Source organism: Solea solea, chromosome 21, assembly GCF_958295425.1.
Source record: "Solea solea chromosome 21, fSolSol10.1, whole genome shotgun sequence".
Lineage (NCBI taxonomy): Eukaryota > Metazoa > Chordata > Actinopteri > Pleuronectiformes > Soleidae > Solea > Solea solea.
The window spans coordinates 19780591-19808508 of record NC_081154.1 but is presented as its reverse complement, the minus strand read 5'-3'; the positions used below and the strand labels follow the sequence as shown (position 1 = coordinate 19808508).

At 47.1% G+C, this 27918-nt stretch overlaps 1 protein-coding gene across 7 annotated transcripts; it reads left to right on the top strand.

Moving 5' to 3' along the window:
• The first annotated feature begins 106 nt into the window (after positions 1–106).
• Positions 107–27918, top strand: abca5 (ATP-binding cassette, sub-family A (ABC1), member 5). 7 transcript variants are annotated; one of them, XM_058621263.1, is made up of 38 exons: positions 107–365; positions 1344–1487; positions 1886–2037; positions 2683–2869; positions 3603–3776; positions 3897–3994; positions 4773–4999; positions 5101–5242; positions 5390–5578; positions 5663–5810; positions 5941–6118; positions 6204–6262; positions 6346–6632; positions 6712–6831; positions 6918–7056; positions 7268–7358; positions 7453–7592; positions 7685–7801; positions 9008–9206; positions 9303–9469; positions 9973–10100; positions 10189–10326; positions 10732–10842; positions 10928–11098; positions 11177–11290; positions 11367–11504; positions 11605–11673; positions 11963–12054; positions 12343–12442; positions 12524–12641; positions 12729–12820; positions 12909–13084; positions 18205–18280; positions 18364–18458; positions 18780–19052; positions 19684–19763; positions 26181–26236; positions 26350–27918. In XM_058621263.1, exons 3-38 carry the CDS (start codon positions 1915–1917, stop codon positions 26491–26493), a joined length of 4956 nt encoding a protein of 1651 aa, XP_058477246.1. In that variant the 5' UTR covers positions 107–365; positions 1344–1487; positions 1886–1914; the 3' UTR covers positions 26494–27918. The 7 variants fall into 7 exon arrangements, with proteins under 7 accessions (XP_058477246.1, XP_058477243.1, XP_058477247.1 ...); XM_058621260.1 differs by having other exon boundaries at positions 1306–1487; XM_058621264.1 differs by lacking the exon at positions 107–365 and adding an exon at positions 480–636 and having other exon boundaries at positions 1306–1487; positions 10735–10842.

Below are 27918 nucleotides of genomic sequence, written 5' to 3'. Positions count from 1 at the left end.
CATCTTGTTGCCGAGTATGATGCCCGCACAACCATAGGGGGGGGGGGGGGGGAGAGAGAGAGAGACACTCACGCCGCTACCGGCATTCACCACCGCAAACGGGAGAGACAGCGCACCTTGAGCCCAGCCGCTCGAGAGCCAAACACTCCGACCGGAAGTGACGCGTTTACAGGAGTGCAGAGAACGAGAACGGATCGAATATGCCGCATTTATAGTCCCGTCCACCTACAATGCATAGCTACCATTGGTGTTCAAATTAAGGCCGTCATAGTGCATGAGATAGCGCACATCCATGCTGCTACACAAACAAAAGACGAACAAGAAAGAAAATAAAGCTTCAAGTTTCAGCTGAAACACAGAAAAAGGTAGGTTGTAATGGACAACTCAGAGCAGCAGAGGGCGCTGATGTAACGCGTAAAAGGACGCAGAAAAAAGAAGAAGCGGAGATCGGTGATTGGCTCAGGCCCTGACAGCCGGAAGTATTTTTATGACAGCAGGAAGTGGAGACACTAGCTGTTTAGCTCGTTACGTCAGCTCGTTTCTGTAAAAAAACTTCTGGATATTAAAGACATTTATGACGTCACTCTGATGAGTCACATATCCAGAAAAGACACGTGTTAATGTGTTCGAGTTATCGTGAGTATCGTTATTTGCGTTATTGTTAGTTTAAGCTTCGAATTAGCGGTGTATTATTGGCTAACGAGGCTAACGATGTCCAGTTAGCGTCACTCACACACTCACACATGAACAGAGTGGCTCAGCAGAAACGCTTGTGTTCGTCACTTTATGTTCACTGGCATGTTTTACATTCATGCGGATGTAAGTAGGTGGTTTTATGTGTTATTTTCTCATTGAACATCGAAATAAATGTGTTGTGTTTTTTAACAGAAAACACGTATAAACCGTGTGTTAGCAGCGGGTTAGCCTCGGCTAACGGCATGTTGTTATTGTTTATAAAGGTCTTGTTCTCCTTTTGTTACCTTGTAATTTCATTGTATATATGATTCACACGTATATTAACATGTTTACAAACGAATTATTGGTTTAAATATGAGGCTATTTCAGAAATCATATAGGGAGACATTTCTTTTTTTAACACACTGGTGATCGACAGGACACGAGTTTTCTTCAGTGATTCCTTTCTGTTGTTGCACAGTTTCTCCTTTTTAAACAAGTCAATCATTTAAATGTTATCGGTGCTTCACTGTCCCAAAACGCCACCACCCACTGACAGACGCATGGATGCTGTGAGACTCAGAGACAGGATGTGTTTTCACTGTTTACTTTGTTTCTGGGGGTTTTCAGGATCAAAGTGTTTCATCATGTTTCATCCTGGATCACAGATCTCCTGAGGGATTTTTGGGGATCCGCATGAAATCCAGCCAAAGCCTCCTTGAACTTTACGTTGTCTTCAGCTGTTGATCTTGTGTCATCGCACAGAGCCGACCGTGTGCTCTTCCCCAAGATGTCAGCCGAAACAGAGTGAAGTGAGTCGACGCCGAGTCCATGTTTTGTTTTTTTTATGTGTCGGACACTCACGTATCTATATATATATATATATATATATATATATATATTCATGACTGTGCAGTAAATGGCCACCTCCTGGTCGCCTGTGGTCGCTGATCCTGACTGTGGGTCATCTGAGCTCTGCCCTCACCTTGTGTGTCTCAGGCAGAAGGCAAAACCACTAAGGCAGGGCTGCAGCAACTGCAGAGGTTTGTGAGGCCCTTCAAACTTCTGCTAAACACTGAGGCCCATGTCCAGACTTACACATGAATGTATCACGACAAGTGAACGGAAGTTAAATGATCTCGTCTCCGTCACCAGTATATAATCATAAACAATCATGTTGTTTTAAGTTTCTCTCGTCTTGGACTTGCAGTTGAGGCCTGTGTCGTGGAGACTGAGGCAATGAGGCATGCTGGGAGCTCACAGTCCTCACACAGAAGAGACGCTGGAGTCTGGCACCAAACAAGAAGTCTTCTCTACAAGAACCTGCTCATCAAATGGAGGACGAAACAGCAGACTCTTCAGGTGAGTCCTTTTCTGCAGACTCATGTGAATGTGTGTGTGTGTGTGTGTGTTCTTCTGCTTTGTTGTAAGTTTAGTATGTTCATGCGTATGTGTGAGTGTGTGTGAGAGAGAGACTGACTGTGTGTGTGTGTGTTCTTCTGCTTTGTTGTAAGTTTAGTCTGTTCAAACGTGTGTGTGAGTGTGTGTGTGTGTGAGAGAGACTGACTGTGTCTGTGTGTGTGTGTGTGTGTGTGTGTGTGAGGCTGACTGCGTGTGTGTGTGTGGGAGTGTGAGAGAGACTGTGTCTGTGTGTGTGAGACAGACTGTGTGTGAGTGAGAGAGAGACTGTGAGTGTGAGAGAGACTGTGTCTTTGTGTGTGTGTGAGTGTGAGACAGACTGCATGTGTGTGTGTGTGTGTGTGTGTGTGAGAGACAGACTGCGTGCGTGCGTGCGTGCGTGCGCGTGTGTGTGTGTGTGTGTGTGTGAGAGAGACTGCGTGTGTGTGAGACAGACTGTGTGTGTGATCCATGAGCAGCTCCTCTTCTCATTGGTGCACAGTTATCAGATCATGTCAGACGAGTCTCATCTATTTTTCTAATGAAGAACAAACCCCATAAATCATTCTTTTTGTCATCATCTGCGTCTTTGTGTGTTTATTTGAACAGGAGTTGATGTTGCCTCTGCTGCTGCTGGGTGTCCTCATACTCATCAGTACCATCAACCCTCATCTTTACTACGAAGGCTTCAACGCGATGGAGCTGGAGCCCAGCGACCACACACTCAAAGTCCTGGGCTACACACCCATCACTAACATCACCAGCCACATCATGGAGGCCGTGGCTCAGGAGATGGGTATGTTTCTGAAAGTGTGGTCGAGACAAGCTTGTGTTCTTAACTGTCATTCATCGGAGGACAGAGGGGCGCACATATCACACACACTTAAACAAGTAGTTTAAACAAGGTGATGACACAAAAGCAGCACTGACTGTGCTGTTAGCGCCCCCTGCTGCAGGGAACATGTTAGTAAAAACATTGCTGCCAGCACAGAGACTCAGGGAAAAAGCAGATTTTCGCCACTGAACAAAAGACTTGACTCATAATATCTAAACCAGTTCAAGTCTACGACATCTACGTCACATGATCACGTCTTTATCTCATTGTTACACAGACTTTTCCAACAGGAAACTGAAGTTTGTAAACCACTCACTCTCCTACACCAAACCCCATGGAGCAAATCAGTGATTTTAACATCACACACACAGGAGTTGTTGATCCACTGCTGCCTCCATCACTAAGCTCAAATGTCTGATTTTGTCACTTTGGCACTAAAAATCCTTTGTTCCGATTGACCTCAGTGACACAAAGTGACCACATGAGGCAGCAGAGGACCAGCAGCTCCTGTGTCCCTGCAGCTAAAATCACTGGTTTTCTCTATGGGGTTTGGTGTGGGAGAGTGAGTGGTTTACAAACATGAGTTTCCTGTTGGAAAAGTCTGTCTCACAGTGAGATAAAGACGTAGACTTGTTCTTAAAGATACGAAGTGTTGATGGTATCCTGGTGACACTTGTCCTCTGTGTGTTTGCAGTCATGCAGCAAAGCCTGGAGATGTTTGCTAGTGAGGAAGCCCTGGAGAACGCCAGCCTGTATGAGCCGTCCGGCTTTGTTGGTGTTGTGTTCACTGACAGCTCCGCCCTGTCTTACAGGCTGCGCTTTCCGCACGGCGAACTGCCGCTGCCCAGCGATTACATTGGATCTCGTGGTAAAAACTGAATATTCCTGGGTTTTGATTTGAACACATTTTCTCTTGATGTTGGTCGTGTGTGTCTGATGTAGACTTTACGTTGTTGTCGTTGTTGTTGTTGACCTTGTTGTCTTGTAGCCAGCTGTTTAAGTGGCTCGGGGAACTGCAAAGCAGTTAATTACTGGTACTCGGGCTTCATCCGCCTCCAGACTCTGATCGATGCAGCCATCATCCAGGTGAGCACAGTCGTGTCACATGTATCCTTATACTGTTCCTTCTTTGTTCTTTCATTGTTTATTAACCTGATTGATGCTCAGATCAAATAATGCAATACGGAAAAAAACTGGATTCATCCGTTGTCTTAATCCTCCACATGAGGGTCACAGGGTCACAGGAGCCAATCCCAGCTGACACAGGGTGAAAGGCGGGGTCAACAACGACCACTCACGCTCACATTCACACCCACGGTCGACAGAAACACGTCACGCACACACGGGGAGAACATGGAAACCCCACGTAGAAAGGCCATTTTGCTACGAGGCAACAGCGCTAACCACAACTCCACCGTGTGGCCCACAAAACTGGATTAGAACTTTAATTTGACCATAAAATGACTGATTGGCTTTTGACCGTTGTTGATTTTTAATAAATATATGAGCTACTATTTGTTTACGTAATAACACTTGGTATTCGGATGTTTTAATATTGACTGAAAAATCCTCCGAAAGTCTGTCATTTTTTTAAATAGAACATATATAGGAGCTGTGGTTCGTGAGCGACACAGAGCGATGTTTAATGTCACCAAACAGAATCAATGTTTCAACAAGATCCTGCTGCTTTTATCTGTTTTCTTCAGATTAGAACCAAAACATCGCGGTCACAGCAGGCAGAGACATGCAGAGCATCGGGTTAATAAAGAAACACTGAGAGAATCAATCCTCACTTTTATTTGAGTGATTTCTCCGTCATGAACCGTGACAGATGTGGTGGTTATTCTGGGATGTTTACATGCAGATGCAGACGAAGCGCTCGGTGTGGAATGAGATGGACCTGAAGGTGGTCATGATGGGTCAGCCCGGTACTGTGGAGGTGCAGAAATTCCCACACGCTCTCATCTCCATTTACCTGGTCCTGGCCTTCACGCCCTTCGTCACCTTCCTCATCGCCAACGTGGCAGCAGAGAAGGAGCACCGCCTCAAAGACGCCATGAGCATGATGGGACTCTACGCCTCCGCCTTCTGGTATAAAGAGGAGAGAGTGGGACACTGAAGAGCTTGTGAACGCCTGTGAACGCCTGTGAACGCCTGTGTTCATGCTCTCGTTTGTTTGTGTCCTATCACAGGATGTCATGGTTCTTCCTTTACGCCGCCATGGTGACCATAATGTCCGTCCTGATGTCCGTCATCTCGACGTACACGCCACTTTTCCCCTACAGTGACTCCGTTGTCATTTTCCTCCTCATCTTTCTTTATGGGATATCTTCTGTAAGTGAACGTGTTTCTCTGTGTAAATCGTCACTATGTCATTTGAAGTGTTTCTACTGTTGTCAGAGTTCAGAGGAGTTTGGTGGAGTTTAGATTATGAAGCTTCCAGCTTGTGAAGCGTGGTTTGATCCTCTCTCTGTCCTGCAGATCTTTTTCTCCTTCATGCTGACTCCGTTGTTTAAGAAGCCTAAGTTTGCGAGCACAGTGGGCTCCATGCTGACCGTGGTGTTTGGCTGCCTGTCGCTCTTCACCGTGCTCATAAAGGACTTCCCTCAGCCGCTTGTCTGGGTCCTCTGCCTGCTCTCCCCCAGCGCCTTCTCCATCGGGATTGCACAGGTGATGAAGAGCTTCGCCCGCTGCCTGCTCTTGTGTGTGTGTGTTTGGCGCTGACAGGTGTGTGTGTGTGTGTGTGTGTGTCAGGTGGTGTATCTGGAGGCTCATGGAAACGGTGCTGTGTTTTCTTCTGTGACGTACGGGCCTCACCCTCTGTACGTGCCTCTGGTCATGCTGGTCGTGGACTGCTTGCTCTACCTTCTGCTGGCTGTTTACCTGGACCAGGTGCTGCCCGGTACGCACGCACACACACACACACGCACATTTTAACACAGTGTCTTCCCCCTGAGTGATCACCGTGGTTCCCTCACTGCCGTGATCATGTGTAGCAGATGTCATGTTGTGTGTGTGTGTGTGTTCTGCAGGCGAGTATGGAATGAGGAGGTCTTTGGTTTACTTCCTGAAACCGTCTTATTGGTGCAAGCACACAAAGCGCTACGTCGAAGTGAGCTCGGTGTACAACGCGGCGATGAACGGCACCACCGCCAGCGATGGGTTTGTCGAGCCTGTGTCGCCAGAGTTCAGAGGGAAGGAAGCGATCCGGTAAAAGTGCACACCTGTTCAGAGAGAACGTTACACCTGAGAATGTCTTCTGTCTCTGACTCTGACTCTGTCGTTACACACTCAGCATCCAGGACGTTCATAAAGTGTTCAAAGAGAGGGACGGCCCGGTGGACGCTCTGCGAGGTGAGCAGTCCTGCTGTGAAACACACCTGACGTTTGACGACAACGATGATGACCTTGTGACGACCTTGTGTGTCCTCCCTCAGGTTTGTCCTTTGACATCTATGAGGGCCACATCACGGCTCTGCTGGGACACAACGGCGCGGGGAAGTCCACGCTCATAAACATCCTGTGCGGCATCTGTCCTCCGTCCAGCGGCTCCGCCTCCATGTACGGCTTGCCTGTAGCAGAGATGGCCGATGACGGCGACATGAAGGAGCTGGTTGGAATCTGTCCACAGTTCAACATCATCTTTGACGTGCTGACAGTGGAGGAGCACCTGAGGATGTTTGCTGCCATCAAAGGAATCCACCCAGCAGATGTGGACGCTGAGGTAGAGACGACGGTTTTGTTGTCGGTCGCGACACCTTCGCAGCGTTTCTTCATGGCGTCGATCTGTTTTGTCGCCGCAGGTCACCAAAGTGCTCAAGGACCTGGACTTGGAGAAGATCATGAGCGCTCAGGCCAAGAATCTGAGCGGAGGCCAGAAGAGGAAGCTGTCGGTGGGCGTGGCCATTCTAGGAGATCCCAAGGTGCCGGCACAGTCAACTCTGTGTCCACTTTGTCAAACCTGAAGCTTGTTCCTGTGCTTAAACTGAGTCCTCGTATGTGTCGCCAGGTGCTGCTGCTGGACGAGCCCACAGCCGGCATGGACCTGTGCTCCAGACACCAGGTGTGGTCGCTGCTGAAGAGCCGCCGAGCAGGCAAAGTCACCGTGCTGAGCACGCACTACATGGACGAGGCCGACATCCTCGCCGGTGTGAACACAACCCACACACGGGGTCACCGCTCTGCATGTGGCTTTGTATTGCTAGAATAGCAGAATAGAATTTTTTTTTTTTTAAAATTGCACCTCCCTCCCTCAGTTTTCCCTTTCCAGTTTCACTCCGTGTAGGGCAATCGTCAGTTCATGCAGTTGCATGTCGTCGTCGGGGTTCATCACAGACTGTGTGTTTTCTTCCTCTCCAGACCGTAAAGCTGTGATCTCTCAGGGAAAGCTGAAATGTGTCGGCTCGTCCATGTACCTGAAGACCAAGTGTGGCGTCGGATATCACCTCAGGCAAACGCACACTTTCACTCGTTGGTGAACACTTTCTAATGCCTGCATCGCAACAATCTGTGTCTTATTCCTATTTAATGTTGAATCTTTTCAGAATGTCCGTGAGTGAGACGTGTGATCCTGGAAAGATCTTGTCCGTGGTCAAGCAGCACATTCCCAAGGCAGAGCTGTCTCAGCAGCATGAAGCCGAGCTGACCTTCACACTTCCCTTTGAGAGTGTGGGCACATTTCCAGGTCAGATCTGAGTGTACGACACACACTACACACACACACACTCATCATCATCATCATCATCATTACTAACACGCTGCTCTTTCTCTTCAAAGGCTTGTTCTCTGAACTCGATCAACACAGTCTGGGAATTATCAACTATGGGGTTTCCATGACGACACTGGAGGACGTCTTTCTACGTTTGGAGGCAGAAGCTGAAGTGGACGAAGCTGGTGAGTGTGTTACTACACACTGAAGGACAAGACGTGTGTTTATTGTCTTTGTTTCCAGATTACAGTGTGTTTAATGTCTTTGTTTCCATATTACAGTGCGTTTCATGTCTTTGTTTCCATATTACAGATTACAGTGTGTTTCATGTCTTTGTTTCCAGATGACAGATTACAGTATGTTTCGTCTGTGTTTCAAGGTTACAGATTACAGATCACAGTGTGTTACATGTCTTTGTTTCCAGATTACAGTGTGTTTCATGTTTTTGTTTACAGATTACAGTGTGTTTCGTCTGTGATTACAGATTACAGTGTGTTTCATGTCTTTGTTTACAGATTACAGTGTGTTTCGTCTGTGTTTACAGATTACGGATTACTGTGTGTTTCATGTCTGTGTTTCCAGATTACAGTGTGTTTCATGTCTGTGTTTCCAGATTACAGTGTGTTTCATGTCTTTGTTTCCAGATTACAGTGTGTTTCATGTCTGTGTTTCCAGGTTACAGATGATAGTGTGTTTCATGTCTGTGTTTCCAGATTACAGTGTGTTTCATGTCTTTGTTTCCAGATTACAGTGTGTTTCATGTCTTTGTTTCCAGATTACAATGTGTTTCATGTCTGTGTTTCCAGATTACAGATTATAGTGCGTTTCATGTCTGTGTTTCCAGATTACAGTGTGTTTCATGTCTTTGTTTACAGATTACAGTGCGTTTCATGTCTTTATTACAGATTACATTGTATTTCATGTCTGTGTTTCCAGATTACAGTTTACAGTGTGTTTCATGTCTTTGTTTCTAGATTACAGTGTGTTTCATGTCTGTGTTTCCAGATTACAGTGTGTTTCATGTCTGTGTTTCCAGATTACAGTTTACAGTGTATTTCATGTCTGTTTCCAGATTACAGATTACACTGTGTTTCCAGATTACAGATTATAGTGTGTTTCATGTCTTTGTTTCCATATTACAGTGTATTTCATGTCTGTGTCTCCAGATTACAGTTTACAGTGTATTTCATGTCTGTTTCCAGATTACAGATTACACTGTGTTTCCAGATTACAGATTATAGTGTGTTTCATGTCTTTGTTTCCAGATTACAGTGCGTTTCATGTCTGTGTTTCCAGATTACAGTGTGTTTCATGTCTGTGTTTCCATATTACAGTGTCTTTTATGTCTTGTGTTTCCATATTACAGTGTCTTTTATGTCTTGTGTTTCCAGATTACAGTGTGTTTAACAGTGAGCAGGTGGAGGGTGAATGTGACGACACCTCTCTTGAAGACATGTACCAGGGGCTGCTCACGTTCACGTTTAAGTCGGAGCTGGTGTCGGGTCAGACTCTTTGGAGGCAGCAGTTCAGCACTGTGGCCTGGCTGCATGTGCTCAACATGCACAGAGAGAGGAAAGCCTTCGTCTACACGTGAGTGTGAGCGTCACAGACCTGTGACGTGACCGTCAAACATCTTTGACACATAAATGCATGGTCTTCAACGTGTGCTCTCTCTCCTCTGTGCAGACTGGCCTTCTTCCTGGTGTGTGTTCTCTCCGTCCTCATCGTGGCACTGATCACAGGGAACTCCCTCTTTCAATCCCCAGAATTTCAGTTCCGTCCCATTTACCTCGTGAAAAGGAGCGAAGCTCCTCGGAGATATTCCACCACCCTCCTGGTCCAGAACTCATCAGGTGATGAGATGTTGGAAAAGTAGAATGATAAAAGAGTCCAGGGGCCTGTTGCATGAAAGTAGAATTAAGTTAACCTCTGCTACTGAGTTGAGAAGACGGGGCTTGGCGTTCACGTGTCTTTGAAGAAGGCCCTGAGGTCAATCACAGATTCACTGATGCAGAAATGAGAAGAGAAGACTCAGCTGTCAATACTTAGAGAGTTTGTGTCTTTGAAAACCGAGGTGTCCTAAAAAAATAATCCTTTTCTTAGTTCTTATTAGTTTTTGTCACAAGATAAAAACTAACCGAGCTGCAGGATTAACTAGTCCTAGTTGTGTCGTCTGGTTTGGACCAGGCTCACTGCACAGAATAAATCGCCATGGTTCGATGACCTTAACATGTCTGGAGTTTCCTGTTCAGTTTCCTGTTCACATGAAACCTGATGTCTGGCTCATCATATGAAGTATCTCAGGACCATGGACTGATTACATGTCTGATTCTCCTCTCTCTGGTGTTCTTCACAGACTCTGATATTTCGGACTTCGTCCACAACCTGGAGGCTCAGGACATCAAAGTGGAGCTGATGAAACACAGTGATTACATGAGTGCAGCTCCACACAGTGCCGCCTTCAACGTGACGGGATCCAGCAAGGTCACTTTACTGCTGGCGTGGTGGTCGTGCATGTGGTCGATCATGTGACCCTCGTTAACCTTGGTCTTCTCCCTCTCTGCTGTAACAGGACTTCAGTTACGGCGTGGCGTTCAACATCACCGCCGTGCACTCTCTGCCCATGGCCGTCAATATTCTGAGCAACGCTCTTCTACGAGGCCTGAACGGGACCGGACCCATCAGAACATGGAGCAAACCCTTTGATAATGTGAGTGTGGCCTATCTCTCTCCTCTCTCTCCTCTTTCCTCTCTCCTCTTTCCTCTCTCCTCTCTCTCCTCTCTCCTCTCTCCTCTTTCCTCTCTCTCTCTCTTTTCTCCTCTTTCCTCTCTCTCTCTCTCTCTGCTCTCACTTTCCTCCCTCGCTCTCCTCTCTCTCTCTCCTTCCTCTCTTTCATCTCTCTCCTCTCCTTTCTCTCCTCTCCTCTCGCTCCTCTCTCTCTGCTCTCTCTCTCCTCTGTCTCTTTCTCTTCTCTCTCCTCTCTCTCTTTCCTCTCTCTCTCCTCTGTCTCTTTCTCTTCTCTCTCTCTCTCTTTCCTCTCTCTTTCCTCTCTCCTCTCTTCTCTCTCCTCTCTCCTGTTCCCTGTTGAACCTCTTCTCGTTGTAAATCCGTCAGCAGGACAAAGCAGTGTCGTACGCTCTGGTGTACATGGAGGTGCTGATCGTGGGAGTGCTGGCGGCCGGAACGCCGGCGTATTTTGCGATGGACCACATTCGAGACCGCGAGGTCAGTTGATCTGAACGTGTTTCTCCTGGTTTCTCCTGATTTCTCCTGGTTGTGATGGACAGATTTTTGTAACTCTGGTTCTCAGATCAAGTGTCGCTCCACACTGCGCATCTCCGGCCTGCTGCCGTCGGCGTACTGGTGTGGCCAGGCGGTGGTGGACATCCCCTTCTTCTACCTCATCCTGTCCCTCATGGTTGCCATCATCTTCTCCCTCCACCCTGAGAACCTGCTCACCACCAGCAACATCACGGCCGTGGTGTGTACACCACACACACCGAACAGTGAGCGCTCAAACAGCCCGGTCTCTGACGTCCCGTCTCCTCTTGTGTTTCAGGCCCTGTGTGTCGGCGGCTTCAGTCCGGCCGTGATCCTCTTCACTTACGTGTTTTCCTTTGTTTTTACTCGTGTCCAGAGCAACAGGGACTTCTTCTCTGTTATCTCCATAATGGTGAGACGGGATTCCTTATTAGCCTGTTATTACTATGAATGATGTTTGGTTAGTAAACGGGTGACCTGTGCCGCAGGTGTGCGTCGTATCGGCCTCGCTGGTTCAGCTGTCGTATGTGAACGACAACCTGGAGCTGACCAGGAACCTGCACAACATCCTGTGTTTCCTCAACCCTGTGTATCCTCTCATGGGCTGCCTCAACTGCATCACCAAGGTACGAACCGCTGTTCTTCTCCTGTTAAGATGTGTCCTGCTCTCTTTGTTCTTTGCCTTCTACCTGTCTGGGCTAAGTTCAGTGAACTCTGTATCTGCAGGTGTCCTTCCTCCCATATCTCTACACAGAATACGCCTTATTGAAGAGCCTGCTCATTGCTGTTGTAGCCGTATGTATCTCATTTAACCAAACCATCCATAATCTGTGTGTGTGTGGCCATAATCTGTGTGTGTGTGTGTTTGTGTGTGTGTTCAACCATAATCTGTGTGTGTGTGTGTTCAACCATAATCTGTGTGTGTGTGTGTGTGTTCAACCATAATCTGTGTGTGTGTGTGTTCAACCATAACCTGTGTGTGTGTGTGTGTTCAACCATAATCTGTGTGTGTGTGTGTTCAACCATAATCTGTGTGTGTGTGTGTGTGTGTGTTCAACCATAGCCTGTGTGTGTTTGTCTCCAGCCCTATATACAGATAATCCTGCTCCTTTTCCTGCTTCGATGGCTGGAGATCCGTCATAGAAGGAGGACCAGGAAAAGCAATAGTTGCTGCAGGTGAGCAGGTCGTAGGTCATAGGTTGTAGGTCATGTGACACGGATGACATCCAGATATGTGAGGGAGCTGCGTGTGAGAGTATTCCTGACATTTTCTGGCAGTTCTCTCGAAAGATTTAAAGACCATGCTTGAGTTTTGGCTCCTCCCAGGCTACGCCTAATGTCTGAATAAACTTTGTGATATAAAGCTCTGCATTGGCAGCAGTTTGATTAAAAATGGAAAAAAAAAAAACACTAAAAACTTGAAATGAAACCATTGACCAAAGGTTTTTCTTCAAACCGTCACAGGAAGTCCAAGTCCAAAGAAGAGGTTCTGACCGAGGACGAGGACATTCAGATGGAGAGAGTCCGAGTGAAAGAGGCTCTGTCCTGCGAGTCATGTGACGAGGTCAGCTGCCTTGACTCCACAGCCGAACATCTGTCTTTGTTTTTTGTATTTACCGTTGTCTCTCTCCGTGTTGTGCTGCAGAAACCTGCCGTGGTGGTGAGTAACCTGGGGAAACGCTACAAAGGCAAAAGAGAGGGTTTCTGTCTCACCAAGACGAGGAAAGAGGCCGTGAACAACGTCTCCTTCTGTGTGCGCAAAGGTATGCGTGTGAGGTTTCCACGGTAACCATGGTTTAAACCCACCTTACATGAGATTGTGGTCATGTGGTCAACTGTTGTCTCCTCAGGTGAGGTTCTGGGACTGTTGGGCCCCAACGGAGCAGGAAAGAGCACCATCATGCAAATTCTGTCCGGTGACACCGACCCCACCTCTGGCCAGGTACCACAGTCAAATCCACCACAACTTTATTCATACACTGCTTTTTCAGACGACGATAAAATGAAGGTCATGTGTTTTCTCTGGACAGGTACTGATGGGAGACTACAGTGCAGAGCTCGACGTCGCGGACTATCATCTGGAGCAGGTGGGCTACTGTCCTCAGACGAACCCTCTGTGGCCCAGGATCACGCTGCAGGAACATCTGCAGATCTACGCTGCCGTCAAAGGCCTGAGGGGAAAAGATGTGCCAGACATCATCAGCCGGTGAGTCACAGGAGACCACACTGTCTTCAACCTTCTCCTCCTCCTTCTTCTTCTTCTTCTCCTTCTTTTTCTTCACGTGGTGTGTGGGTCTTAGTAGCCCAGTCCCAGTAAAGAGGGGGATCAGTCAGGCCAGCTCTACAGTATGGCCATTGAGCCACTCTTACATAGACTGAGGTCCCGGTTGAGGGGGCTCTCTCTACCAGGGCTGACTGACCAATCCTCTGTGGTGATATCGGCATATGCCGATGACCTGTACATTGGGCTGGACTGAGCCGGTGTGGGCTGGACTGAAGGCACTGGTCTCTTCAGGGCTCAAGATAGAGCACACATTTTACAGACTAACATGTAACCTGGGATTTTTAAGGGTGTGTGGGGACTTCCGGTCGGCTGCCGCATGGAGTAGACATAACGCAACCAGCGCTCCTGCCTACTCGGCGTTTTTCTCACTTTTCTCACTTTTTCACAATTCGCTCCTTTATTTTGCAAATGTACAATTTATATTGAGCTATTTACTACTGTTTAACATACGTTTGCTTCGAAATGACTTCACATCGCGGCAAGTCGGGGAAAAAAGATGACCAAGCCTTGACCATGGAGGCTATTTCTGAGCTACTCCAGCAGCACAGGCGGTCGCTAGCCGGCAACTTTAAAACGTCTTTCAACCAGTTGGAAAACAAATTTGACGAGGTTCGCTCCACAGTTACCGAGCATGGGCAGCGTCTTTCGTCATTAGAGCTCGCTGCAGATGGCCTGAGTCAGCGTTTCGGTGAGCTGGAAAGTGTCTGCGCTAACCTACAGGAAAGCAACTACAAGCTAACGGTTAAAGTTATTGACTTAGAGGGTCGCAGCAGAAGACAAAACATTTGCATCTTGGCTCTAGCGGAGTCTATTGAAGGTGGGAAACCTACAGCCTTTTTCTCTGATTTGCTGTGCGAGGTTTTTGAAAAGGACACGCTCTTATCTCAGCCCGAGATTGACGGGGCCCATCGCTCGTTGCAAAACCAGCCCCCGGTCAGAGACCGAGCCCCATCATTCTCTCTCATTCTATGCCAGTACTGGTTTATTAACCTACATAAGCTATTCACAGCTCATTCCTGGTTTATTATGTCCTTTATTCTCCTGGAGTTTTGATTTCTTCTGTGTTTATCATTCTGCGGTTTCAGTTGTAGACAGTGGATAGGTCATTAAACTTTGTTAGCTGGAATGTAAAGGGTTTGAATCATCCTGTTAAAAGGAGGAGAGTATTTTCACATATAAAACAATTTAAACCAGCATTTGTTTTTGCAAGAGACGCACATTCTTGGTTCTGATACCTCTCGCCTGATGTCACGGTGGGCGGGGCAGCACTTTCATTCCTCATTCCAAGCAAAGGCTAGGTGGGTTTCAATTCTTGTTGATCAAAGTATCCCGTTTGTGCATCACAATGTTGTATCGGATACAACCGGTCGTTTTATCGTTGTCTCAGGGAAATTATACAATACAATGATGGTGCTTGCCAATGTCTATGCTCCAAATGTGGACGATGTGGGTTTTTTGGAACATTTTTTTCTTCTCTCCCGGATTTGAGCTCATACTCTCTTATAATTGGTGGGGATTTCAATTGTTGGTTAGATCCCGTGCTGGACTGGTCTTCGCCCAACCCTGTCTCAATTGGTGGGTCTGCCTTATTCATTCAATCCTTTTTATCCAATTTCGGTGTCTCTGATGAAGGCGTTCCCTCCATCTGAATAAGAGAGAGTACTCCTTCTCGCACATTCACCATACCTTCACTAGGATTGACTACTTTTTCATTGATAATGCACTGATACCACTGGCGCGTTCTTCTACTTATCAGGGCATAGTGATATCAGATCATGCTCCTGTTGTGCTAGCTTTGGCACTGCCTGACCTTCCTCAAGCTAAAAATCACTGGCGCTTTAATTCGACTCTCCTGTCAGACAATGATTTTGTAAACTTCACGAAAGAACATATAACCTTCTTCTTTCAGACAAATACATCCCCGGATATATCCAGTCTAGTAGTTTGGGATGCTTTTAAGGCATACCTCAGGGGGCAAATTATTATCTACATCGCAAATATGAAAAAAAAGGCCCACCGTGAACATTTAAAATTAGCCGAGCAAATTAAGGACTTAGATAAACAATATGCTCAAGTTAAAGACCCTAACCTATATAAAATGCGTGTGGAGCTTCAAACCAAATTCGATTTGGCCTCGACTTATCTGGTTGAACGCCAACTCTCGAGCAGTAAGAGTTTGTTCTATATTCATGGTGAAAAATCTGCGAAATTGTTAGCTAATCAGCTGAGAGGACTCAAAGCAAAGGGTCATATTACAAATATCAAAATGTAAGGCTACTTCAGATCATGCAGAGATTAATGAAACATTCAGGAGTTACTACTCACAGCTCTACACCTCTGACTAAACGTTCCCACGCTCTCCCCCGACAGTAAAATGAGATTAGATGAACCCATGACAGAAGAGATAGATGCTGCCATTTCCTCACTGCAGTCAGGAAAATCCCCGGGACCCAACGGGTTTCCCACAGAATTCTTTAAGACATTTTCCTCACTACTTTCGTCGCAGCTAAGCACAGTGCTGTCTGACTCATTCAAGCAGAGTAAGCTTCCGGCATCATTTTGTGAAGCATGTATCACCCTTATTGCAAAGAAAGGCAAGGATCCGACGGAGTGCTCTTCATATAGACTGATCTCTTTATTAAATGTTAATGTTAAACCACTGCTTCTGTCCTTACCAACTCTCAGCTGTCACAACCCTTTAACCTCTATCGGGGAACCCGACAAGGGTGTCCTCTAAGCCCCCTGTTATTTGACCTGGCCATAGAATATCTCTGGTATATGGAGGAATGGAGTGGAACATAAAGTGGCCCTATACGCAGACGACTTGTTAAGTTTTATCTCACGTCCAGATATCTCTCTGCCTGCCATGTTATCCCAACTGAATGATTTTAGCCAGTTTTCGGGATACAAATTAAATCTGAACAAATCTGAACTTTTCCCTGTCAGTGAGGAGACACCGGCATCAGACTACTCCAACCTCCCTTTTAGTATTGTGGAAAACAAATTCACTTACTTAGGTATTACAGTTACGAAGAAGCACAAGTGTCTTTTCAAAGAAAATGTTCTTACCTTGCTAAATCACACAAGACGGTGCCTGACCCAGTGGTCACCCCTTTCTATGTCTTTGGTTGGTCGAATTAATTCTATCAAAATGAATATTCTCCCTAAATTTAATACCAACCTTCATTCCTAAATCATTTTTTGATACATTAGATTCTGTTATATCATCCAATATATGGAAAGGGAAGCGTCCTAGGTTAAATAAGGTCCATCTCCAAAGACCTAAAGGAGTGGGGGAGTTTGGCGCTACCTAATTTTCGTTTTTTTTATTATTGGGCAGCCAACATTCGCTGTCTTACGTTTTGGTCTTATTTTCACAATCGACCTAAATGCCCTTCGTGGGTGGCAATGGAGTTGGGTTCTGCTAAAAACTGTTCAGCTCCAGCACTTCTTGTATCTAATCTTCCTCTCCCACCAAGTAAACCCATAGTTAATCCAGTTGTCTGGCACACGTTGAGGGTGTGGGCTCAGTTCAGGAGACACTTTGGCTCCTTCGATTTTTGCCTCTCGAGTCCCATTTCTGCCAATCACTTTTTTCAACCTTCTTTATTGGACACACTATTCCAGGAATGGCGGAGACTGAGTATTGAGCGTTTCATAGATAATCATTTTGTATCATTTGCATCAAAGTCTCACTTTTTCAGGTATCTACAAATAAGACACTTTCTTCGCTGTCAGATACCAAGCTTCCCTCAGACACCTGATGTTTCTCAACACTTCTCAATTTACAGCCATCACGCAGGGGTTTGATCTCCATTGTCTATAATAAACTGCTTGGTATAAGACAGGCCCTACTCGACAACATTAAAATTGCATGGGAGCAAGATCTGGATTTGTCCTTGTCAGAAGAAATGTGGGACACAATTTTTAAATTGATAAACTCCACTTCGCTTTGTGCCCGTCACTGCTTGCTGCAATACAAAGTTGTACACAGGACCCATATATCCAAAGGCAAATGATCTTGTTTTCGCCCAGATGTGGATCCCTGGTGCAACAAATGTAAGAGAGCGGAGGCTTCACTCATCCACATGTTTTGGACATGTCCTAGCCTTGAGAAATACTGGAGGGAAGTTTTCCAAACCTTGTCCCTGATTGTCAATTTGAGAGCCCAACCTTTTGGTTGCACATCAACCTCACCCGAACTGCGGGTGAGGTCGATGTGCACCAGCTGACCCCAGCTAAACGGCAAGCTCTGTCTTTCGCCTCTCTCCTGGCCAGGCGTGCAATATTGCTGCGATGGAAAGATCGCTCAGTGGTTGAGAGATGTTATGTCTTGTCTAAATCTCGAAAAAATACAATACTCAATCCATAACTCCAAAGAAAAGTTTCAGAAAGTGTGGGGACCCTTTCTGGAATACTTCCATAATTTTAAAACTACTGGATCCCTCACACTTTGCTTTTTGTTTCTATGCCAAGTCACATGTAGTGTCACCAAGTGTACAAATTGGCCTGATGCCTGCTTTTGACCCATCTGTGGGTTCATCATTTGTATGTGTATATATATATACATATACATATATCTTCTCTTTTTTATATCTTGTTTTACTTTATTTTACTTTCTCAGAGTAAAACCCAACTTCTAGCTGTTACCTGTACCACTCCAGGAATAAAGCACAGTTGTTTATCCTGTTAATTCATTTGTGAATGTGTCTGGCTAGGTAATGATGTGTTTTGGGGGGTGGGGTTGGGTTAGATAAGGTTTCTTGTTTTGTGATTTTGTAATGTGTAAAAACTCAATAAAAATATCTTTGAGTTAAAAAAAAAGGGTGTGTGGGGAATCAAACAGGTCCTGTGCTCAGTGGGTGAGGACGGCTCACTACAGGTCAATGTTTAGTTTTGTGTGAGTGATTGATGTTGATTAATTGCTGAAAAAAGAGAAAAAGAAAAAAGGTTTGAAAAGAAAACTAAAAAGTAAAAAAAAGTCTCCTCCTTCTCCTTCTTCTCCTCCTTCCACTGTCACATGTCCTGTGGTTCTTCGTCAGTGTGGTGACCGCCCTGGAGTTGAAGGATCATCTGAACAAACTGGCGAAGACTCTGTCAGGAGGAGTGAAGAGGAAGGTGAGGGCAGCGGTCAGACAGAGAAGTGTTTACAGTGAAGAAGATCCTACAACGTTGTGACTTTGTGTGGTGTGTGTTCGCAGTTGTGTTTCGCCCTCAGTATGATCGGAAGTCCTCACACGGTTCTGCTGGACGAGCCGTCGTCTGGGATGGATCCAAAGTCCAAACAGCGCATGTGGTGAGAACGTCGTTGTGGTTTATTGTGACGTGCCTCTGGGTGGGATCGCTGCAGTCATTCCAGGGCCTGCTGCTTTATAATGATCTCGTTAATAAAAACACACAGTCACAGATTAAAGCAGATTACAGTCGGGTGGCTCCGCCCATTCCACGGTCACTTCACAGTGCTGAGCGGCGGTGCTGGAAGTCTGAGACTGAAACTTGAAGTTTGAGAGCGTAGCAGGAGAAGCAGGATTTGATTTCCTGTAGGCGGAGTCGGAATGGGAGGAGGGGTCAGTGGGCGGGTGTATCAGATGTCTGACTTTGCCGTCTTGTGCCACAGGAGAGCGATACGAGCGGCGTTCAGCAAAGGCCAGCGCAGCGCCGTCCTCACCACACACTACATGGAGGAGGCGGAGGCGGTGTGCGACCGCGTGGCCATCATGGTGTCCGGTCAGCTGCGCTGCATCGGCTCCGTCCAGCACCTGAAGGGCAAGTACGGCCGCGGCTACAGTCTGGAGGTCAAGCTCCGGGACCATGTGACGGGCTTCCCGCAGGAGGAGCTGCTGCACCAACACATCCTGAGGATCTTCCCTCACGCTGCCCGACAGGACAGGTCAGTGCTGCTCTCTGTCTCCTTCTGTGTCCGTCAGTGGTACTGCAGCCTCATTTTTCCACACTTTTTAACTTGTTAAGAGGTTATGAGAACTATCGACTCGGCCTGTCACGATAACACATTTTGCCGGACGATGAACGATAATATCGTCACACATTTTCATCTCATACAAGGATAATGGCATAAAAATGTACGTACACCTACAATACACTTTTATTTCTAAAGGATATTTAACACAAATATCCACAGTAAATAATAAATAAACAACCAAAACGATACGGCATCTTCCTCCGGCTCTCAGTGTCTGGCTGCTCCTCACACGCCTCTGTTGTTGCACTGTGTGCTAAGCTACGCCCCCCCACAGGGTTCAGCGGTGAGGGTTCACCGAGAGGAGTCACTGATGCAGCGGGTGGTCGTCCGGTGTCTTTGGTAGAGAGAGCGAGACGAGGAAAACAAACAAACATGCAAACGATTGCGGCCGGAAGAACGATGAATTGATTTATTGCATATTATTAACACTAACTTCTTTTATTTTTTACTCTGATGTCACATGTTGTGCTTTCTAACGTGTATATATATATATATATATATACATATACAACATATACAATGAAACTCTGTTTGTTTACAGCTTTACTTCTCTGATGGTTTATAAAATACCGATGGATGACGTGAAGTCTCTGTCCAAGGCTTTCACTGAGTTAGAGGGCGGTGAGTCACACACATAGACACACACACACACACAGTCACACAAACACACAGTCACACAAACACACAGTCACACACACACAGTCACACACACAGTCACACACACAGTCACACAAACACACAGACACACAGTCACAGACACACACTCACACAAACTCACACATACACAGTCCCTCACACACACACACAGTCACACAAACCCACACACAGTCACACAAACACATACACACATGCACAGTCACACAAACACAGTCTCACTCACACACACAGACACAGAGTCACACAAACCCACACACACAAACACACACAGACAGACACACACGCACAGTCACTCAAACTCACACATACAGTCACACACGCACACACAGTCACACAAACACAGTCTCACACACACAGTCACACAAACACAGTCTCACACACACACACTCACACGCACTCACACACAGTCACACAAACACACACACACAGACACACAGTCACACAAACCCTCACACACACACACACACAGTCACACACACACACAGTCACACAAACCCACACACACAGTCACACAGACACAGACGCACAGTCACACAAACACAGTCTCACGCACACAGTCTCACACACAGTCACACAGACAGACACACAGTCACACAAACCCACACACACAGTCACACAAACACAGACACACACACACAGTCACACAAACACAGTCTCACGCACAGTCTCACACACACACACACAGTCACACACACACAGTCACACAAACACACACAGACAGACACACACACACGCACAGTCACTCAAACTCACACATACAGTCACACACGCACACACAGTCACACAAACACAGTCTCACACACACAGTCACACACGCACACACAGTCACACAAACACAGTCTCACACACTCACACGCACTCACACACAGTCACACAAACACACACACACACACACACAGTCACACAAACCCTCACAGTCACACACACACAGTCACACAAACCCACACACACAGTCACACAAACACAGTCTCACGCACACAGTCTCACACACACACAGTCACACACAGACACACAGACACACACAGTCACACACACAGTCTCACACACACACACACAGTGTGACACACACACACACACAGTCTCACACACACAGTCACACACGCACACACAGTCACAGACACACACACAGTCACACACACACAGTCATACACACACACACACAGTTTCACACACACAGTCACACACACACAGTCACACAAACCCACACACACAGTCACACAAACACACACAGTCACACACACACAGTCATACACACACAAACAAAGTGTCACACACACAGTGACACACGCACACACAGTCACACAAACACACACAGTCTCACACACACACTCACACACAGTCACACGTACTCACTCTCTCTCTCACACACACACACACACACACAGTCACACACAAAGACACAGACACACACACACAGTCACACAGGCACACACACACACAGTCACACAAACACAGTCACACAGGCACACACACACACAGTCACACAAACACACACAGTCAGTCAGACACACACACACACGCACAGTCACACAAACTCACACATACACAGTCACACACACACAAACAGTCACACTAACACAGTCTCACGCACACAGTCACACACGCACACAGCCATACACAGTCACACACACACATAGACACACAGTCACACAGACACAGTGTCACACTCACACACACACAGTCACACAGTCCCTCACACACACACACACACAGTCACACAAACCCACACACACAGTCACACAAACACACACACAGACACACCAACACAGTCTCACGCACAGTCTCACACACACACACAGTCACACACAGACACACACAGTCACACAAACCCACACACACAGTCACACAAACACACACAGACAGACAGACACACGCACAGTCACTCAAACTCACACATACAGTCACACGCACACACAGTCACTCAAACACAGTCTCACACACACACATACTCACACGCACTCACACACAGTCACACAAACAGACACACAGTCACACAAACCCTCACACACACACACACAGTCACACAAACCCACACACAGTCACACAGACGCACAGTCACACAAACACAGTCTCACGCACACAGTCTCACACACACACACACACACAGTCACACTCACAGACAGACACACACACACAGTCACACAAACCCACACACACAGTCACACAAACACAGACAGACAGACACACACACACGCACAGTCACACACAGACAGACACACACACTCACACGCACAGTCACTCAAACTCACACATACAGTCACACACACACAATCACACACGCACACACAGTCACACAAACAAAGTCTCACACATACACACAGCCTCACACACACACACACACACACTCAGTCACACAAACACACAGTCACACACACACATACAGTCACACACACACAGTCACACACAGTCACACAGTCTCGCACACACACGCACTCACACACAGTCACACAAACACACATACAGTCACACACACACACACACTCACACACAGTCACACACACACACAGACAAACACTCACACGCACTCACACGCACTCACACACACACACACACACAGTCTCACACACACACACAGTCACACACACACAGTCATACACACACACACAGTCTCACACACACAGTCACACACATACACAGTCACACACAGTCACACAAACACACAGACAAACACTCACACGCACTCACACACAGTCACACACACACACACAGTCACACACACAGTCTCACACACACACACAGACACACACACACAGTCTCACACACACAGTCACACACACATACACAGTCACACACAGTCACACAAACACACAGACACACACACACAGTCACACAGACACACACACAGTCACACACACAGTCACGCACTCACACACAGACACACACACACACACACACACACAGTTACACACACACACAGTCACACAGTCTCACACACAGTCACACACACACACACAGTCACACAAACACACACTCACACACACAGTCACGCACACACACACAGTCACACACACACACACAGTCACACACACAGTCACGCACTCACACACAGACACACACACACACACAGTCACACACACACACACACACACAGTCTCACACACAGTCACACACACACACACACAGACAGACAGACACACACACATACACACCCAGTCACACATGCACACACAGTCACACAAACAAAGTGTCACACACACAGTGACACACGCACACACAGTCACTCTCACACACACACACTCACACGCACTCACTCTCTCTCACACACACACAAAGACACAGACACACAGTCACACACAGTCACACACAGTCACTCTCACACACACACACACTCACACGCACTCACTCTCTCTCACACACACACACAGTCACACACAAAGACACAGACACACAGTCACACACAGTCAGTCACACACACACACACACACACACACACACACACAGTCACTCACACAGACACACACACACAGTCACACAAACCCACACACACAGTCACACAAACACACACAGTCAGTCAGACACACACGCACAGTCACACAAACTCACACACACACAGTCACACGCACACAGTCTCACGCACACAGTCACACACGCACACAGTCACACACGCACACAGCCATACACAGACACAGTCACACACACACATAGACACACACACACAGTCACACAGACACAGTGTCACACACACACACACACTCTCACACACACACACACACACAGTCGCACACACACACAGTCACACACACAGTCTCACACACACACACACACTCACACACAGTCACACACACACACACACACAGACAAACACTCACACGCACTCACACACAGTCACACACACACACACACAGTCACACACACACAGTCTCACACACACACACAGTCACACACACACAGTCATACACACACACACAGTCACACACATACACAGTCACACACAGTCACACAAACACACAGACAAACACTCACACGCACTCACACACAGTCACACACACACAGTCACACACACACAGTCTCACACACACACAGTCATACACACACACAGTCTTACACACACAGTCACACACACATACACAGTCACACACAGTCACACAGACACACACACACAGTCACACAGACACACACACAGTCACACACACAGTCACGCACTCACACACAGACACACACACACACAGTCACACACACACACACACACACAGTCTCACACACAGTCACACACACACACACAGTCACACAAACACACACTCACACACACAGTCACGCACACACACACAGTCACACACACACACAGTCACACACACAGTCACGCACTCACACACAGACACACACACACACACAGTCACACACACACACACACACAGTCACACACACACACACAGTCACACACACACACACACAGTCACACACACAGTCACGCACTCACACACAGACACACACACATACACACCCAGTCACACATGCACACACAGTCACACAAACAAAGTGTCACACACACAGTGACACACGCACACACAGTCACTCTCACACACACACACTCACACGCACTCACTCTCTCTCACACACACACAAAGACACAGACACACAGTCACACACAGTCACTCTCACACACACACACACACACTCACACGCACTCACTCTCTCTCACACACACACACACAAAGACACAGACACACAGTCACACACAGTCACAGACACACACACACACACAGTCACACAAACCCACACACACAGTCACACAAACACACACAGTCAGTCAGACACACACACACGCACAGTCACACAAACTCACACACACACAGTCACACGCACACAGTCTCACGCACACAGTCACACACGCACACAGTCACACACACACACAGCCATACACAGACACAGTCACACACACACATAGACACACACACACAGTCACACAGACACAGTGTCACACACACACACACACTCTCACACACACACAGTCACACACACACACAGTCACACACACAGTCACACACACACACAGTCATACACACACAGTCACAGACACACACACAGACACACACAGTCACACAAACCCACACACACAGTCACACAAACACACACAGACAGACATACACACGCACAGTCACACAAACTCACACATACACAGTCACACACAGTCACACAAACAAAGTCTCACACACACAGTCACACAAACACACACACAGTCACACGCACGCACACACACACAGTCATACATACAGTCACACACACAGGCACACACACAGTCACTCACACACACACATACACATTACAGTCACACAAACCCACACACACAGTCAAACAAACACACACAGTCAGTCAGACACACACACACGCAGTCACACACAGTCTCACACACACACACACACAGTCATACACACACACACAGTCACACCACACACACACACACAGACACATACACACGCACAGTCACACAAACTCACACATACACAGTCACACAGGCACACACAGTCACACAAACAAAGTCTCACACACACAGTCACACAAACACACACAGTCACACAAACACACACAGTCAGTCAGACACACACACACACGCGCAGTCACACAAACTCACACATACACAGTCCCTCACACACACACAGTCACACAAACCCACACACACAGTCACACAGACACACACGCACAGTCACACAAACACAGTCTCACGCACAGTCTCACACACACACACACACACACACACACACACAGTCACACACACACACACACACACACACACAGACACACAGTCACACAAACCCACACACACAGTCACACAAACACAGACAGACACACACACACACAGTCACTCAAACTCACACATACAGTCACACACGCACACACAGTCACACAAACACAGTCTCACACACAGTCACACGCACACACAGTCACACAAACACAGTCTCACACACACGCACTCACACAGTCACACAAACACACAGACACAGTCTCACACACACACTCACACACAGTCACACAAACAGTCACATGCAGTCACACACATAGTCACACACACACACACAGTCTCACACAGTCTCACACACACTCACACGCACTCACACACATACACACACACACACAGTCAAACACAGTCACACGCAGTCACACACACACAAACTCACACACACACACAGACAGACACAGTCACACAAACACAGACAGACACACACACGCACAGTCACACACACACACACACAGTCACACAAACACAGTCTCACACACGCACACACAGTCACACACAGTCTCACACGCACACACTGACACAGTCTCACACACAGTCACACAAACACACACACACAGTCACGTACACACAGACACACACAGACACACACACACAGTCACACACAGACAGAATAACTTGTGTTTGTGTTGTGTGTTTTTTATCTTCAGCTAAACAAACCTTTAACTTTGAAGAATACAACTTCTCTCAGCTGACGTTTGAGCAGGTGAGTTTCACTCTCAGGTGTGTGTGTGTGTGTGTGTGTGTGTGTCTCAGCAGCAGCAGCAGGGGGCGCTCACACACCTGAGTCCTCTTCATCATCTGCCGTTTGTTTGCCAGGTTTTCCTGGAGTTTGCGAAGGAGCAGGAGAAGGAGGAGGAGGAGGGCGGCTCCCTCAGCACCACCTTCCAGTGGCAGCGTCTTAGTCCGGACGCCGCCGGCCAGTCGGCCAATCACGACGACAGCACCGTGCACCAACTTTGAGCTCCGCCCTCTGGTGACACACACACACACACACAGTGAGTCAGCGTCTCTGTGTGTGTGTGTGTGTGTGTGGGCTGGGGCACTGCAGCGCCTCCCTCCTGTGGCTCTGAGGTTTGCATGTGTGTGACAGTCTGTTACCACGGTGACGGGAAACTCTAATGCTGTTTTTAATGTTCACACGAAGCGAACGTGACAAATATAATCATGTTTTTAACGTAAAGATCGCTTCTGCCTGCCTGATGGGGGCACTACACTCTGTATATATGTGTACATATCATTTGTCTGTTTGTCAAACTTGTTTTTTTAAAAAGAAATGGGATTAATCCACAGGTGTCTACTCTCTCACTCACACACACACGCAGAGACACACACACGCACACAGAGAGACACACACACACACGCAGACACATACACAACCACACACACGCAGACACACACAGAGAGACACACACACACACGCACACAGAGAGACACACACACACACACACGCAGACACACACAGAGAGACACACACACACGCAGACACATACACAACCACACACGCAGACACACACAGAGACACACACACACACACACACACACACACACACAGAGACACACGCAGACACAAACACACACGCAGAGACACACAGAGAGACACAGACACATACACAACCACACACACGCGGAGACACACACACGCAGACACATACACAACCACACACACGCAGACACATACACAACCACACACACGCAGACACACAGAGAGACACACACACACGCAGACACACAGAGAGACACACACACACGCAGACACAGAGAGACACACACAGACACACAGAGAGACACACAAACAGTATTGTGGAATGTGTGTATCGGATTATTTTTGGTCATTGTGGACAAACACTGGGATGTGGACGTGACCTTTGACCTTTACTTTCCAGAACATGTAGCACACTTTAACCAGGCTGATGACCTCAGGTGCAGGGAGGCGGGGCTTGTTATGGAGCTTTTATTTTGAAGGTTGAGCCTCGTCGCTGCTGTGTTGCGTTTGTGTTCATATTTTTGACTTTGTTTTTATGTGTTATGTGAATATTTTCACACGTTCACCGCAGACGTCGCAGTGGAGAAAACTTTGTTTAAAGCTTTTTGTTTATTTATCATTGTCTGTTAACCTGGGTTCATGCTGCCCACGTAGCTCCGCCCCCTCTACACTCTCATATGAGGAGGTGTAGAATCAAAATGGTGTGTCTTCACTGAGGAAGCATCCAGACCATCCACTGATTCACCTCTGACCTCTGACCTCTGGACCTGCTCCCAGAAGTGGATTCTTTTTTCTAAATGGACTAAAGTGAACTGGACTGGTGTTTTTATTTGTCTTATTCTTTAGTTTGGGTCAACACACACACACACATATATATATATATATATATATATATATATATA